This window comes from Gracilinanus agilis, chromosome 2 (assembly GCF_016433145.1).
Source record: "Gracilinanus agilis isolate LMUSP501 chromosome 2, AgileGrace, whole genome shotgun sequence".
NCBI lineage: Eukaryota > Metazoa > Chordata > Mammalia > Didelphimorphia > Didelphidae > Gracilinanus > Gracilinanus agilis.
In genome coordinates, this window is record NC_058131.1 from 229607391 (window position 1) to 229625749 (window position 18359).

Sequence of the window (18359 nt, forward strand, 5' to 3'; positions counted from 1 at the left end):
AAACCTGCCCTTAGCTGAAAAGTAACCAACCCGAGGCCCCAAGTCTCTCTGGGGATGCATATCCACTCCACACAAATAAGCTTTGACACATCCTAATATCACAGAGATTCATCTGGGAATTTTGGGGGGATGTGCAAGGGCGGGGAGGCTGCTCTACCCTGCATGAGACCTGAAGATACAGAGGGGGTGGGCAGGTTGTGGAATTTCTAGAGATTTCTGAGCAAATCTGCCTAGGTAGGTCTAAACCCTAACCAGAATTTTCCCCCCAGCCTCCTGGAGTTTTGAACCTTGTGTGGAACCTGAAACCAAGCAAGAGCTGCCCAAAATGAGAATTGATTTACTCGATATGGGCTTCCTGAGTCTGTCCCAAACCCTGGAGCCATAGACTGGGAAAAGGCCCTGAGTTTGTAGTGTGGAACTGAGCGCGTTGACACCCAATTTCCAGAAGTGCCAACTTCCTTTGGGTTGATTTATGAATTGGCACACTGATGTCTGAATTTCCAGTTTCTGCCTTTCCAGTATATCAGCACAATAGCCTCAAGCTATTGTCTCCTGCCCTCAGTTCTGTCAAATTACCACTGATCCATCCCATCCCTAGACATCCTTCTCCTGTAGTGAGGGCTCAATTTTCTGTTTCCTCAAGAATCAAGAAATCCTAGTTCTTTTCATCTAAGACCCGTCTTCTTTCTCATATTTCTTCCCCATCCCATGCTACAGTCCATATAATAAAAACCTATACATCTATGCAAGAGAACAACCAGAAGAACCCTACCTAAATGTGGGACATCATTTAGGGCCACTCGAAATCTTCCAAAAAACCCAAATCCTCAGACACACTCAGAAATAGGTCTATGATGCAAATATCAAGTTAGCTCTTATTTACGATAAGAAAGAAAAGGTGGGGAACCACAACAGAATGAGCCCATTGGCAGATTCTTTAGATTAGAAGGATTTTCTTTAGATGACTACAAAGGGTAGTGTGATAACTACTGTAGTCAAAGATGACTACAAAAGAACTAGACCCCAACTCACCCCATCTATTTATTCAGTTTATCTCAAATTGATCCTTACATTTCCTAATGGTCTTAGACATCTCTAAGAGGTTCTGCCCATTTGAGTATAAATAATCTAAGCATTCACAGATGGGTCAGTCAATCTGCAAATGGACAGACTATGATGTATATAAATAATGTTCTGCCTTTTCTTTCCTTTTTAACACCATCAGAAAATAACTCACAATTGATCGTGGTTGGGTTTACTTTTGTTTTGGGTTTTGTTTTTTGTTTTTTGGTTTTGTTTTTTGTTTTTTGGTTTTTGTTTCTGGTTTTGCTTACTATAAAAAATACCCGTTTAAACTTCTCTGGGGACAAAAGAGTGCAAGAAAATAAAACCTTAGAAAAATAGGCGTTTTTTTTAATTCTACCTCAAAATAAACTATATACATCTGAAACTCTATAAGCCTATTCTATCAGTATTCTTCCATCTGAAAAAAAAAAGAGTTAAAAAAATAATTGCCCATCTCAGATCCATGTATTATCCTGCTGAAAGTTCTCGAGCTGTCAATGATCTAAAAGTGGGGGGGAAGGGGGAGCAGTTCTTCTTTTTCCCCCCACCAGTTCCCAGCCCTTATCCCTATTCCATTTTCACTGAAACTTTGAGTCAATGAACTCCTGGAGCATCTTCCTGACTTGCTTTGGCTGTCCAGCAGCACATCCTTGCAGACGAGATCCCATTTGTTCATAGAGGCTCTTGATCAGTTGACACACCACAGGGCGGACGTTGCCGCTGTGCCCTGGCAGGACCCCATTCCCAATCATGTTGTTCAGGAAGTACCAGAGAACGGGGAGGATGTATCGTTCCACAGCTTGAGGCTTCTGGGAATAGATTGAAGTCACGATCCCTGCGGGGCAAAGAAGACCAAAAACAACCCGAGTCACAAATCATCTCCCCCTCCTGCATCCCATATTATATGTCAGCTGCCAGTGAGCCAAAACGAGTCAGCTATGCCAACAGTGACAGCCTGTGTTGTGGGATCAAGCTGACCACTGCACCATCCTCCCCCCACTGTCCCAATTCCATGCACCACCTCTGATCTCAACACATGTCAGCACAATCAGGAAACCTGGGATACAAGAGTAATCAGGATATACTTGGTGACCTGGAAAAATGAAAGGAGCAGTTGAGGAAAAGACACAATCTGGCTTGTTGAGGGCCCAACTACAATATCCCTACACAGTCTGGGTCTGGCATCCCTTTTTAAGGCTCATTTCACATGATTCCCCTTTGTCCACTCAGTGTTCCAGCCATACTGAGCTTCTAGCTGTTATACAGACTCAGTATTTCTTCTCTCACCTCGATATCCCCAGGCTCAAAAGTGCTGCTTCCTCAAATTAGAATCTTTCTCTTTCCTCAAGGCCAAATCTCTAAAGCAAAGCTTTTCCTGATTTCCTTCCAGTCTCAGTTGTTAAAGTATTGCCCTCCTCAATTTAACTTGTATTTAACTTATCTGTTTGCCTGGTATGCCCCTCCCCAATAAGTTATCAAAACAAAAACTCTTAGTAAGTGCCTACTATGTACCAGATGCTGTACTAAGTGTGAGGGATGCGTCAAAGGGCAAAAAAAAGAATAATAATAATCGCTGCTCTCAAGGAAACCTAATGGGTGACATAGTACGCAAGCAAGTATGAACAAACAAGATATCTGCACATTCCTCCAAGGATAAATTGGAGAGAATTATAGAGAAAGGGGACTAGCATTAAGGAAGACTGGGAAGACTTCTCAGAGAAGGCAGGATATCAGCTAAGAAGAAAGCTAGGAAGCCAGGAGGCAGCAACAAGGGAGGAGAGAATTCCTGGCATGGGTGACAGTCAGTGGGAGTTGGGAGACAGGGTGTCTTGTTAGAGGAATAGCGAGGGGACTGGTACGACGGGCTCACAGGGTACATGGTGCAGTGTAACAGCTAGGTCACTCAGCAGATAGAGAGCCAGGCCTGGAGTCAGGAGGACCTGGGGTCAAATGTGGTCTCACTTTTGTGGACAAGTCACTTAACTCCAGTTGCCTAGCCCTTTCTGCTCTTTCACCTCAGAATCAATACTTAGATCAATTCTAAAACAAGGTAAGGGTTTAAAAAAAGATATCTAATAGATAGTTTGTGATGTGAGACTGTATGTTAGGAGAGAAATTAGGACTGGAAAAATAAATTTTAGAACCATCTGTATAAAGAGGAAATAGATTTATGGGAGTTGATTAACAAAATAATATGGAAGAAGAAAAAAAAGGAAGCCCAGGATAGAGGTTTAGGGGACACCCAAGCATGACCTATTCAGCAAAAGAGATTGAGAAAAAGAGGGCAAATACGTAGGATATAAACCAAGAGAGATGGTTCCCAAAAACCTAGAGAAGGAGAGAGTATTCAAAGAGAAGAAAGAGACTGATGTATCGAAGGTTATATGTTAAAAACTCATTTGGGGGGAGCAGCTGGGTAGCTCAGTGGATTGAGAGCCAGGCCTAGAGACGGGAGGTCCTAGGTTCAAATCTGGCCTCAGACACTTCCCAGCTGTGTGACCATGAGCAAGTCACTTGACCCCCATTGCCTACCCTTACCACTCTTCCACCTATAAGTCAATACACAGAAGTTAAGGGTTTAAAATAAAAAAAATAAAAATAAAAATAAAAAATAAAAAAAACTCATTTAGGATAGGAACCATTTTCCATTTTTATCCTTTTATTTATGTCCTTAGCATCTTGCACGTTGCAGGTTATTAATATGTACTTGTTAAGTTAAATGAAACTTTAATCTAACTAACTCTGTGCCCTTGGGCAAATTATGTTACTCTCTCGGGGTCTATTATGACTAGGATTTTCAGTGGTCTCTGTGATTATCAGGTCCCACTGGTTAAAAGGAAAGGTCCAGAGATGGTAACGATATCATAGCAAGAGGCTTATTTTTTAGCACCTGCTCCTGAAAGAAAGAGAGACAAACAGACAGACAGAAATAGATAGAAGATAGAAAGACAGAGATAGATAGATAGATAGATAGATAGATAGATAGATAGATAGATAGACAGACAGACAGACAGATGGATAGACAGATGGATAGGCAGAAAGGCAGATGGATGGACAGATGAATGGATGGATATATGAATGGATGGATAAATGGATAAATGGATGGACGGATGGATGGATGGATGGATGGATGGATGGATGGATGGATAGGCAGGTGGATAGGCAGAAAGGCAGATAGATGAATGGATGGATAAATGGATGGATGGATAGACAGTTGGATGGATGGCTAGACAAACAGGTAGATTGATAGATACATACATACATACATACATACATACATACATAGACAGATGGATAGGCAGAAAGGCAGATGGATGGATGGATGAATGGATGGATAGACAGACAGACAGACAGACAGACAGACAGATAGATAGAGATAGATGATAGAGCATTTATTAAGTTCTCACTATGGGCCAGGCACTATGCTAAGTGCTGAGGATACAAATGGTATGAAAATATGGTGGAGAAGACCTAGATGAAGATAAGACAAAGCCAAAACTGATGTGATATGTGGAGTGACTAAAAATGAAGAGTTTAGGATGACACCAAGATTGCAAACCTGGGTGACTGGATGGATAGTCTTGCCCTTAACAGTCAGAATTGTCCCATAATAGGATGAGCTAACTAGGGAAGTAATGAATTCTCTTCTCACTGAAGGTGTCCAAGTAGAAGTTAGAGGAACATTTGCCAGAGAATTAATGCATAGGGATGATTGAACTAGAGTTCCCACTAATCAGATATGTTATAAAAAGTACTAAGTGGGTCTCGAGGCAATTTGGGTGTGAGGAAGGATAATGGGGATATAGGTGATTATAAGGTGATTGGAAAGGAATGAAGGGAAGGGGAGGTATATAGGAGATAAGGGAAATGGGGTATGTAGGAGAGGACAACTCAAACAGGTTTATTCATAGAGGCTAGAGACAGAGGATATTGGGGAAACAGGCTAGACCCTTCAAATAGATAAGGTATCCCTATGATGTAAAGGAGTTTAGGCCAGTCAGAAATGTTTAGGTTTGGGTGGAGGATTTCTCTTGTTAATTTCTAAAGTCCCTCAGGGAGGAGTCAAAAGGGCTTCTCCCTGCCAGTCAAAGTGATGGCTGCAGGAAGTCTCAGGTAGGTACTTCCTCCCAAGATGGATGCCCGAAGTTCTCCTCAAGAATCAAGAAAACGATTCCTTCTCTCTTTAGACCTTGCCTTAATCTTCAATACAATGATTCACCAGAGGCTTTGAGTAGGTAACAAGGGGATTTATTAATCTGAGGTTAATCAGAGGGAAAGAGGTTCAGGTTTTCTAACTGCTGCTAGGGAGAGAGGTGAGGGTGGGGGATGGGTCGCGGAGAGATTTAGACAGAGAGAGAGTCTGGCTCTCCCAGTCAGGAAGATTTGACTCCCTTTTAAGTAAAGTCCTCATTAAATCACTAAAACTAAGGGTAACTTACTTGAGGATACTCTACTTGTCTATAGAAACTAAACCCACAATGTCCAATCACCAAGCCCTCCCTTCCACCCAAGGTCCAAAGGAAATTCAGGGGAAGAGGAGGGATATAGATGGAGAGATCAGGGAGAGGTCCAGAGAAATGAGATAGGTTTAAATTTCCCAAGACAAAATAAGCACAGGCCAAGGCCAAAACAATTAGGCCAAAGCCAAGCCAAAAGGCCAAAGCCAACAGGCTAAGCCAAAGCAAAAGCCTCCAGCCACAGTGAAAGCCAGAAGGCAAAAGCCCTGTCAGGTGGAACTTCACCTCTATTTATAGCTTCAAGTTCTAACTGACTTTCTGAAGATTCTAAGATCTTTAACTGACTTTTTGTGACCATTTGAAATTACAGAAGCAAAAAGTTTCTGTTAGCCACCTCACATTACAGATGCCTTTCCAGCTCTGAGGTTCGAGAATGCTAAGATTCTAAGACTGCTTTCTGTGACTTCAAAGAGTTTGTGGAGAAAGATAATGAGTTCTGCTTTAGACATATTAACTTTTAAATGCCTGCAGGGCTCAACCTTGAAATGCCCAACAGAAAGTTAGTGATGTGGTACTAGAGCTCAGGAAAGATATTAGAACTAAGCATATAGATTTGGGAGTCATGCATAGAAATAGGGTTTGAATCCAAAGGAGTTGATGAGGTTGCCACGTGAGAGACCATAGAGAGAAAAGAGACAAGGGAATAGGGCAAACATTTAAGGTCTGTCTACAGTTAAATGAAGTGATGCAGATGATGAGCCAGCAAAGGAGAGCTGAGAAGAGGTAGTCAGACAGGTGGAAAGAGTCCCAAGAGAGAGGCGTATCACAAAACCCAGAGCAAAGAGTTTCCAAGACAGGTTGGTCAATTGTGCCAAATGTCAAGAGAGATGAGAACAGAGAAGAGGGTCCTAGATTTGGCAATGAATAGATCACTGATAACTTTGGAGAGGATGGCTTCAGTTGAGTGATGAGGTCAAAATCCAGATTGCAGATTTAAAAGAGAATGAGAGAATGGAAGAAGAACTGAGTATAGAAAGTTGTTTTTTTTATGTTTGGAAAAGGAAGAGAGGAGAGATATAGGAGTAGTTGATGTGATAAAATCAAGTTATGGATTTTTGAAGATAAAGGAGACATGAGTAGAAGGCAAAGAAGAAACTATTAAACAGGGAGAGAATTAAGATTAGAGTGGAGAGGAATATATTGGAAAAGATAAAAGGATATGGGATCAAGAGTACATATAAAGGGGGAAGCTAGGTAGCTCAGTGAATTGTGAGCCAGGTCTAGAGACAAGAGGTCCTGGGATTCAATCTGACCTCAAACATTTCTAGCTGTGTGACCCTGGACAAGTCACTTAACCCCAATTGTCTAGCCCAATTGCTTCTGCCTTGGCATCAATACACAGTATTGATTCTAAGATGGAAGATAAGGATTTTTTACATATTAAAAACTTAGTGAAGAGGACTATATTTTCATGAGACATTGGTGCAAAAATGAAATAAGGGGGATAGTGTAAAGGGGTTGTAAGAAAGGGTTCAGTGCTTTTGAGATAAGGAGAACAACATAAAGAGAAGTTTATGTTGAATAGCTTTGAAGTTGATGAAGGGATGACCTCAAATGATAAGGTAGTAAAAAGAGGATGCCATGGAAGGATAGGGAAGAGAAGCTTTGGAATATTCAGTGTGGAATTCCTTTTTCAATTAGAGAAGATCAAAAGCACTATTATCTTGATATAGTGAAGGGCCCAGTTGACAATGGATAACAAATCTAAAGTGGACCCAGTCAAGATGGATGTGACTTACTATAATTCCATTCAACAGCATCTAAATAAGAGAGTGAAAGAGGCAAGCAGTGAGAGTAAACCAGGGTTAGGGTTTGGCAAGATATGAGCAGCTGTAAGAGTATGGGAGAAAATTATTCCAAAGTACAGAATAATAGAGTTCAACTGGTGTACCAAGGAGTAGATTATAAGAGAGAAATGTTAATAGAAGTGATATCCTGGGAAAGTCCTGAGAAGTGGAAGGATTGGAGGTCATGCCAAAGACAAAGAAGAAGTGGAGGAGAGATAAGGAATAGGAAAGAATGATATAAAAGAAAAATGAGAGTAGCTTTGGCTACCACTCTCAGTGGAGGGCTCTCTTTCTTACCAGCTCTGAGCTATAGTCCTTGGTTTCCACATTAGTGATGGATGCCTCCATTTGGAAGTCTTGCCATCACTTGAAACTTGACATGTCTTAAATTTGAAATCATCACCAGCTTCTTGAATCAGTTCCTCCTCCTGACTTCCCTCTTCCTGTCAATGGTCCTATCATTTTTCTATCACTCGAGAACGGCACCTTTGAATTATCCTTAACTCTTTCTTCTCTCTTGTGTCCACACAGTCATTCAGTCACCCTTTCTTCTCAATCCTTCTTTTGTAAATGGTCTCCCTGAGAGACTCTTTCCTTCTGAACGCCTGTCTCAATTCTTCCTCCCTGTAAGAAATCTTCCCCTCTAGTCAGACCAATCCACTCACCATCTCTCAAACTCCTTACACATTTCTAGCTCTCCACCTTTCATTACAATGTTCTCTTTACCAGTATGTCCTCCCTATTCATTCAATAAGCATTTATAAGGTACGTACTATGTGCCAGGTACTGTGGTTTTTTTTGTCTATCTGAAAAGATGGACCTTTGGGCCAAAGCTAAGGTCAAATCCTGTCTTTCCCCAAATGCTTTCCTCCCTACTATTCCCCCCTCATTTCCCCATTGAGCTCACTCTCTTGCCTCTGGAATCCTAGAGAAGGATAAAACAAAGAGTGAGAACTAGAGACCAATATCACTACTGAATATTGATGAAATTTAAATTTAAATAAGATCCTAGACCAAAAAAACCCACCATAGCAATATATTCAATAAATCATTCATTAGACAAAATTTAAGATCTACATGGGACATAGGGTAGTTCTACATTAGGACAATAACCAACATAATTAATCATATTAAAAAATTCCAAATTGTATTATTTATTGATATCAATAGTTGAATAAAAAGCCTTTGGCAAAGTACAATACTCACTTATGCTGAAACCTAATAATTCTCTGTAATATTCATTTCACACTTAACATACACTATCTTGTATACTGGTGGTTCTCTAATTAGATGTGTCTAGTCTCCCCACTGGTAATTAATATTGACTTATTGGTCAGAATTATAGAATGTTAAAATTAGAAAGGACTGTAGAGATTACTTAGTCCAACCTCTTCATTTTTCAGATGACGGAACTGAAACTCAAAAGAGAGAAGTGACTTGTTCAAAGTTACATAGCAAGTTAGCAGGAAAGGAAAGACAAGATGCCAGGCTTCCTGCCTCTTGTTCCAGGGGTCTTCCTACTATGCATCCCAGGTAGACTGTACGCTCCCTGAGGATAGAGACTGATCTGATCATTCTCTATACAACCCCTATCTCCTACAGTTTACAACATAATAAATAAATGCTTAGTGATTCATTTATTATTTTGGAAGATGGAAAGAAGGAGTAAAGGGATAGATCTGGGAATTAACTAAGAAAAAAAGAGGAATAAGATTTATATAGTATCATCTACGTGCCAGGCACTGGCACTAAACATTTTGCAGATTTTATCTCTTTTATCCTCACAAAAATCCTGGCTGAGCAACGCTCAACCATTTTACAATTGAGGAAAGCTTATGTGACTTGCCCAGGGTCATACAGCTAGGAAAGGTCTGAATCTGTATTTAAAGTCAGGTGTTCCTGACTCCAAACCCAACACTCTATCCACTGTGCCACCTAGCTGCAAAGAACACTGAGAAATAATGAGAAAAAAATATACCTTTAAGGATAAGTTGAAGGTAATTGGAATTCTAGGAAAGGTCCAACAGGGCAAGACTAGTCACTCAAAGCTATTTGCAAACAGAGAGAGAGAGAGAGAGAGAGAGAGAGAGAGAGAGAGAGAGAGAGAGAGAGAGAGAGAGAGAGAGAGAGAGAGAGAGAATGGGATAACGGGGTTTTGTTCTCCCTGGAGTTGTCTCCCTGGGTCAAATAAGGGACAGAAGGAATCTTTTACGCTCAGACCTCCAGATTGTGAGACTTCATTTATCAGATGCCTGCCTCAGGTCATGATGATTTTCAAAGACCAGCCAGTTGGTGGTTGGCAAAAACCTGACCTGTTATTTGCCAGCTCTCTCCATCGCATCAGGTAGGATGCAGCTTCCAGGTAGGTAGGTCCAGATGAACCCAGTGGGGCAAATATTTGCTCACAGCCAAATGGTTCCATACTGCTCTGGCCCAATCACCAGTGCCAGGATAAAGAAAAGGCTAATGGCTCTATAATTGCTTTGTCACCTCTCTTCTGTGAGCTGATCTTGGATGAGGCACAGGCAACTATGTACCAGGATGGGACGGTGTCCACAAAACTGCTCAGGGATGTTCTCAGCATGCCAGGCTATTAGGCAAGGATGACAAACTCTGGTCACCTGCTCCCTCTGCCATCAGGTAAGTGTAGAAGTTATGTCCTTATAGAGACATATGAAATTATACAATTATATTCCTAAGTGGCCTAGCCCTGTCCACAATGGATGGCCAGCCCAGCTGGGAGATGAGGAACTAATGGAGACAGATATAAACAATAAGTAATATTTGATAGGTGATTACTATATGCCCTGTTTGGTGTACTGTATTTACTTTTTTTTTAACCTTCCATCTTAGAATCAATACTAAGTATTGGTTCCAAGGCAGAAGAGCAGTAAGGGTTAGGTAATGGAGGTTCAGTGACTTGCCCAGGGTCACACAGCTAGGAAGTATCTGAGGTCAAATTTGAACCCAGGACCTCCCATCTCAAGGCCTAGCTCTCAATCCACTGAGCCACCCAGCTGCCCCAATGCTGTATTTCTTAGATCAGAGAATCATAGTTCTAGAACTGGAAAGAACCTCAAAGGCCCCTCATTCTTCAGATAAGGAAATTGTGCCTCAGATAACTTCAGTGACTTATCCAAGATTACAGTTGAGAATAGTCATTGGAATTAGGACCAAAGTTCTCTGACTCCAGACCCAGAAGTTCAGTCCATGGACAACAAAGCAATAGGACTGACCAGAAGGCACCTGGGAACAGAAGTTCGGCTAAGGAGGAAGGGGCTGATGGATACCACAGATCCAGAAAAGGAAGCAGTCAATCCCAAAGAAGTTGGAATTATGAGAGGTAAGGTAATCAGGGACCAAAAAAAAAGAGATCCCAAAAGAACTCAGGACAGAAAGCATCAGCAAGCAGTAAACACCCAAAGAAATGCTGCTCTTGGGGCTGGACTTCTAGGATCAGCTTTCCTTGGAGCAGTCACAGAGCAACCCACCAATACTGGCACTAGAAGGCAATCAGAGACATGTGGATGAATCCTGTCTCCACCTAAGACAGTGACAAGTGCTTATTCCCTGTCTCTGCAGATCAATGCTCACCCCAAAATCACTCGTACTCATTGGCACGCCTCTGTCCACTGGAGAAGGCGAGCTCCTCCCAAACTCAGTTATGGGACTGCATCTCAGACTGGAAGAAGAGTCATCTGCTGCCCTTCTATTCCAATGACAGGTGCCATCCCTGCCACCCACCCTTTTCCTTCCAGAACCCAGGCTTCCATTTCTGATCTTATTTTCTTTGCTGAAAGAGAGGGAGGCAAGCCAACTCCGAACCGAGCGCCGTGATTGTCGGAATTGGCTGTCAGTGGTCTTTCTAGCTGACTGAGACTGCAGATGCCCTCCTGGGAGCCATCATGTTGGAGAAAGGCCCATTAAGCTCGGGCTTAAATGTAGCTGGGGGTAATTAGCAAGAGATTTACTCCTATTAAGCCAAGCTTTTATTGGCCATCTCTCTGTGTCAGTAGAAATTACCATCTCCTCTGCCCATGGCTAGCACTGAACTTAATGAAGAGTGGCTTCAGGGGGAGAAACAGCTGTCATTTTTCGTTTTTTGGAACAGGATAGAAAAAATTACAATAAAGTTCAAGGATTAAAGGAAATGATGATCACCTCTTCCTAGACTGAAGCAGATTGTCTGCATAAGGTCAGAAAAGAAAGCCCCCAAAAGAGGGATCAGTGCATCTAATCTGAAGGCGAGTAGCCTTGTGTAGAACAACTGCTCTCCCTCTCTGTTCCACCTATTTCTGTCATCCCCCAGGAATGCCCCCAAATCACTGCCACTGCCTTTTTGAGACCACAGGGTTTGAGAAGCCCGGGACAAGAACAGGGCTTTGCAGATGCTCCAGATTAGCTGGGCCAGTAGTCAAGTCCAGAGGATTTATCAATGTCAAGGAAGAACAGCTAGGAGTAAACCTTCCATCCTAAGCAGACACAAATCCTAGAGTCTCTAGATGCGGGGTGACTGAGGTCCAGAGGGTAGACTAGGGAGGAAGGGATCTGAATGACATGGAGCTTTAAGGGGTCTGGGCAAGAAGGGATTAGGACCTAGGCAAACAAATTAGTAAGCATGGGGCAGAAGCAGCAAGAATGGTGTCTAATGCAGAGATACAGGCTCTGTGAGCCAGAGATGGAATCGTTATCACAATGTGGATGGGCATCAACCCACAGCTGGAAACGAGCTGGTTTCCCACGCTAAAATGGATGAGTTGGCTCCTTTGATCTACCAGCATCAAGGCTGATAGCTTATCCCATCTGCTTAGGGGGACCAGGTCTCACTAGATCTTTTCTGTTGAGAGTTCTGAAACAGGCAATAAACATGGTTATAGAGCTTCTTTAATGATGAAATGTTTCTTGGTTTTTTTTTTTTTCTTTTAAAAAATGTTATGGTCTCTTTTGCTTTTGTGTCACCTTTCTTTTCAAATCTATTCTTCGTCTCCCCCAACATCATCCCTTATAAAAAGAGATTAAAGGGGCAGTTTGGTGGCTTAATGGATTGAATGCCAGGGTTCAAATCTGATCTCGGACATTTTCTAGCTGTGTGACCCTGGGCAAGTCACTTAACCCCAATGCTTAGCCCTTATCACTCTTCTGCTTTGGAACTGATACTTCTATATCAATTCCAAGACAGAATATAAAAGTTTAAAAAAGAGAGACTAAGAAGGATGGGTGGGGGGGAGCAGTTCAGCTAAACTAGCCAACCTTATCCTTCTTGGCCTCTCTGTAGCATTTGACACTGCTGACTACCCTCTCCTCCTGGATATTCTCTCCTCTCTGGGTTTTTTGATACTCCTTTTCTTGGTTCTCCTCCTATCTGTCTGAATAGTCTTTCTCAATCTCCTTTGTTGATTTTTATGCACATCATTCCCTTTAACTGTGGTGTAGTCTAAGGCTCTATCTTAGGCACAGCCCCCTTCCCTTTTTACTTTGTCATTTGATTATCTCAACAGTTCCCATGGAATAATTTCAATTCTTTGCAGATGTTTTATAAATCTATTTATCCATTATTATATTCTGTTTCCTAAGCTGCACCCTGCATCAAGGATTGTCCAAATTTAAATAGCCTCCTGTTAAGGCATCTAGGTTGCTCAGTGAGTCAGGCCTAGGGAAGGGAAGTCCTGGGTTCAAATCTGTGCTCAGATATTTCCTAGTTGTATGACCTTGGGCAAGTCACTTAATCCCATTGCCTAGTCTTTACTACTCTTCTGCCTTAGAACCAATACTTAGTATCAACTCTAATACAGAAGATAAGGGTTTTTTTAATAGCCATATGTTTTGTTTTCCTGTCTCAAGCACCCCACAGATATCAAAGTGGTTTTATGAAATGTCTAGGTCCAGCCACATCACCTGTCTATTCAGTAATCTTCAGTGGCTCCCTATTGCCTCTAGAATCAAACATAAATCCTCTGGCATTTACAACTCTTCACAACCCAGCCCCTTCCTACCTTTCTGGACTTCTGACACATTATGTCCCTCCATGTACTCAGCCATATTTACAAAATCAATATTCTGTGTGACCTTGGGCAAGTCATTTGCCCTCCATAGAATCAACTTCCTTGCTTGTCAATTGTTAGATCTAGACTAATTGGTCCCTGAAGTTCCCTATACTTTAATATCCTTAAGTGTGTTAGTGGGTAAAAATGATCAGTGCAACAATAGGATATAAAGATCATGAAAACAAGGACAAGGGATGGATTCAGTTTCCCCTTAATAACTTCACTCACCATCCAACAGCAAAGAGCCAAATATTGTGCTGTGTTCAATCTGAAAGGCAGGTAAAACAAATTCCTCTAGCTTAATCCCATCAATAAATAGCACCAGGCTGCAAAGAGGATCCCTTGGGTTAGTGAACACATTTCAGTCCATGAGTAAAATGCTTCCAAGCTTGCTTTCTATCTCTACTGCAAGCAAGAAACTAAACTTGGGGCAGTTTGTCTCAGCTGAAATTGGAACATGGTGACATGACAAGGAATGTCTGCTTTCCAAGAGTCTATTCTCAAAAAGAATAGTGGAAAATGGTGCCCATCCGCCCCTGTACAATTTTCGGTAAGGCATACCCCAACAGGCAAGAATAGATCTGAATAAATAGCTACTAGAAGAAGAACTGTAAGAATGTTTCAAACCACTAAAAATAAGGAAAGCACAAATAAGAACAAGTGTGAGGTTCTTATCTCTCACAAAATAAATTGATAAAGATAATAAAAGATGAAAATAGTCCTTGTTGGAGGAGCTACAGAAAAGTAGCTAATCTAACATCCTGTTGTTGAAAGGACAAATTAGTCTAACCATTCTGGAAACCATTTGAATTATTTAAGTAATGCCCTTGGAGATCCCACTCCTAGTTACATATTTCAGTGAAGTCAAAGGCAGAAAAATAACAGTCTCATATATACCAAAACATTCGTAGTAGCACCTTTCAAAGTGGCAAAGAACTAGAAACAAAGTAGACACCCATTCGTTGGGAAACAACTGAAAATCCTGTGGATATTTTACTGCAACATATGACATAGAGGGGAAATTCAGAGAATATGGGAAGACTTGTATGAACTGATGCAGGAGGAAATCTGCAGAACCAGTAAAATGGCATACATAAAGACTTAGAAAATGTAAATTAAAAAAAATAAGAAAAAACAAATGCCATGTAATTATGATGCCCAATATTGGTCTTAGAAAATGAAAAAATGCATTTCCTTCTTTTGGCCAGTGATGTGAGCAACTAAGGATATGTGAGATGTGGTACATACTACCATCCAGACACCGTCATGGTGTTGGGCAGCTTTTCTTAACTGTTTTGCTTTATTACAAGGAAAAAAGTCACTGGGAAGAGGCAGTAGGAGAAAAACTCAGGAATGGGGGAAGAAGTATATGCAGAAATGACTATAATATTAAAAAAGACATCAAAGATATATATTTTTTTAATTTGGTTAAGTCTAAGTCAGCAAGTTTCCTTAATCACCACCAGGAAGCACTTATACATCAAAAAGATGAAATGTTTGGAGAAATGTGTGTTTTATAATTTCACAAAGAGAGTAAACTAAAGAATAGATAGTTTAGTTAGAAAAGAAAGGGCAGGCATTTTTAAGCATCATAGGAGGGATGTTTCAACAAAAAGTAGAATGCCATAAAACTGGGAATATAAAACCTATCCCGAGACCAGATGCTTCTTACCTGCGAGACGCTGTGTGAGTTCACAAGTTGCTCGGCCAGTCATGAAACAAAGTCGACCTGAAAATGCTTGTAGCAAGGAAACATTGTCTGAAAGAGATAGATAGAAATAGTCACAATATAAAAATTTCTTGTGTTTCTGGAGCACTTTGTCCCCAGAGTATAAAGAACCTACTAATAGAAAAAGACACTTTTTGAGAAACCAAAGGGATTCTTTTAGGTCACTAAGGAACCCCTCATATAATGAAGTGGAAATTTACCCACATGGGATGGTAGTGGCCAGAGGAAGCTGGTGGCACAGTAAAGAGAGCCCTGAGTCTGGAGTCAAGAAGGTCTGAGTTCAAAACTGACCTTAGACTTTTTTTTAACATTACCTTCTTCCTTAGAATAGACACCAAGTATCTGTTTCAAAGCAGAAGAGTCTTATGGGCTAAGGCAGTGAGTCCCAAAGTGGGCGCTACCACCCCCTGGTGGGTGCTGCAGCGATCCAGGAAGGTGGTAATGGCCACAAGTGCATTTATCTTTCCTATTAATTGCTATTAAAATTGTTTAAAATTTAATTTCCAGGGGGCTAAATAATATTTTTTCTGGAAAGGGGGAGGTAGGCCAAAAAAGTTTGGGAACCACTGGGCTAAGGCAATGAGGGTTCAGGGACTTGCCCAGGGTCACATAGCTAGGAAATGTCTGAGATCAGATTTGAACCCAGGACCTCCTATCTCCAGGTCTAGCTCTCTTTCCACTGAGCCACCTAGTTGCCCTTAGTCTTAGATATTTGCAAACTGGGTGACCCTGAGAAAGTCACTTAATCTCTGTTTTCCTCAGTTTCCTCAACTGCAAAAATAGAGATAATAATAATAATAATAATACCTATTTCCTAGGATCGTTGTATCAAATGAGATAATTTTTTTTAAAAAGGCAGGAACGGGAGGGGTGGGTGTTGGCAAATTTCTGGCCCATAATAGGTGCTATACAAAAGGTCATTCCCTTACCTTCTCTTCCCCTTCCCCAGGGATAGTATAGAAGGAGAGAGGTTCTGGGAACCCAAGTTCCAGGCTTGTGGCCCCAGGCAAGTCTCTAAAGCTCACAGAGCCCCAGTATCTATCCCTTAGACCATGAGTAGGAGAAGAGTCTCCAGCTCTGCACTGGATCTCCTTACTCTGATGACAGTTCAGACAACTACTCTGAGCCTTTATGTAAAATGAGTAGATTGGACTAGATGGCCTATAAGATCCCCTCCAGCTTTAGGAAGAATTTCCAAAATTCTATGATCATCTTAAAAATGAAAAAACTGAGACTAAGAAATTGACCTACACAGGAAGAAAGGAAAGAAATAAGCATTTATTAGCATCTACTATTTGCCAAGCATTGTGCTAAGTGCTTTATGCCATTTAGGAGCAGCTAGGTGGTTCAGTGGATAGAGCACCAGACCTAGAAATGGGAGGTCCTGGGTTTGAATCTGGCCTCAGAAACTGGCCTATGTGACCTTGGGAAAGTCAATTAACTCCAATTGCCTAGTCCTTATCACTCTTCCACCTTGGAACCAATACTTAGCATTGATTCAAGACAGAAGATAAGGGTTTAACATATATATTATAGGGGGCAGCTGGGTAGCTCAGTGGATTGAGAGCCAGACCTAGAGATGGGAGGTCCTGGGTTCAAATCTAGCCTTTGACACTTCCCAGCTATGTGACCTTAGGCAAGTCACTTGACCCCCATTGCCTAGCCCTTACTGCTCTTCTGCCTTGGAACCAATGCACAGTATTGATTCCAAGATGGAAGGAAAGGGTTTAAAAAAAAACACATATATATTTTATATATTACATATCTACAATTATATATGATTATAATAATTTAATATAAATATGATATCATATATTATATATATAAATCTCATTTGATCCTTACAACCACACTAGAAAATAAGTGCTATTACTATTCCCATTTTACAGTTGAAGAAACTGAGGAAGGCTGGTGTTAAGAGAACCAGGTCACATAGTTACATTTGAACTCAGGCCCTCCTAACTCTTAAGCCCAGATTTCTATCCACTGCACCACCTAGCTGCCCCTAAGGCACTTGTCCCCATAGAAGTCACTCGGCAAGTTAGTTGCATCCTAAGAACAAGAATTCAGTTCTCAGGACGTGTAATTGTTTTTCCCACAGCAATATATTGTGTCCCTTTAGTTACCTCATATTAAATTTAGCCTCAAGTATAATAAGGTCCCTGAGGTCAGGGACCAGGGGTAGCTGTAGGAAAAACTGTTAAGTCTTAGAAGACACTGTCTTCTCCCTCCCCTCTTCTGTGCCCCCTCTCATTCTGCCTCTTTTGGTTCTAATAATTCCTATAGCACAGAAAAGAGGACAGGAAGGAATTACTAGTGTTACCTCTGCAAAGCACTGCCATTGTAAAAGAAGACAGGAGAGAAAATGACTAGCCCAAAGGAACGATGGAATTTTAGGCATCCGTGGGGGGATCTATTATTCTATCTACAAGTCAATCACAGCAAGGACAATATCCTTTTTATCATTTCAGTTCAACTTCATTCCATATTTTCTAAACACTTTCTTTGTACTGGCCACTGTGTTAGGTGCTAGGGATGCAAAGATAGAAAAGCAATATATTCTCTAGCCCAGGCGTCAGCAACCTTTTTGGCCGTGAGAGCCATAAATGCCACATTTTTTAAAATGTAATTTCGTGAGAGCCGTACAGTGCTCACAGTGTGAGCTCCTGTAACAGCGCCTGAAAAAAAAATTGACTTTATGGCTCCTGCAGAAAGAGCCATATCTGGCCCTCAAAAGAGCCAGATATGGCTCGAGAGCCATACGTTGCCGACCCCTGCTCTAGAGTAAAGGGGAAATCCAGGCAGATTAAGAAAAATGACGGATAGGGTGCAACCAGAGAGCCAGGCTTGAAGTCAGGAACACCTGGGTTCATATAGGAACTCAGATATTTCCTAGTTGTGTGCCCTTGGGGAAGTCACTAAGGCTCAATTGCCTGGCCCTTACCACTCTTCTGTCTTAGACTCGATAACTTAGTGTCAATATTTAGTATAAAATCTGAAAGAGAACGTCCCAGTTAAAAGAAGGAGGAGGAGAAGGAGAAGGAGGAGAAGAAAGAGGAGGAGGAGGAGAAGGAGAAGGAGAAAAAGAAAGAGGAGGAGGAGGAGGAGGAGGAGGAAGAAAGAGGAGGAGGAGGAGGAGAAGGAGAAGAAGAAAGAGGAGGAGGAGAGGGAGGAGGAGGAGGAGGAGGAGGAGGAGGAGGAGGAGAAGGAGGAGAAG

The 18359-nt window shown here is 41.5% G+C and overlaps 1 protein-coding gene across 1 annotated transcript in view; it reads right to left on the reverse strand.

Moving 5' to 3' along the window:
• Positions 1-1156: 1156 nt before the first annotated feature.
• The window catches only part of TOGARAM2 (TOG array regulator of axonemal microtubules 2), an 81463-nt gene continuing 64260 nt past the window's right edge, over positions 1157-18359 (reverse strand). The window contains exons 15-16 of the mRNA XM_044659596.1: positions 15086-15172; positions 1157-1900 (exon numbers count right to left, since the gene is read on the reverse strand). Coding sequence (XP_044515531.1) covers positions 1644-1900; positions 15086-15172 — 344 coding nt within the window. The 3' untranslated portion in view covers positions 1157-1643. The remainder of the gene's footprint in view (positions 1901-15085; positions 15173-18359) is intronic.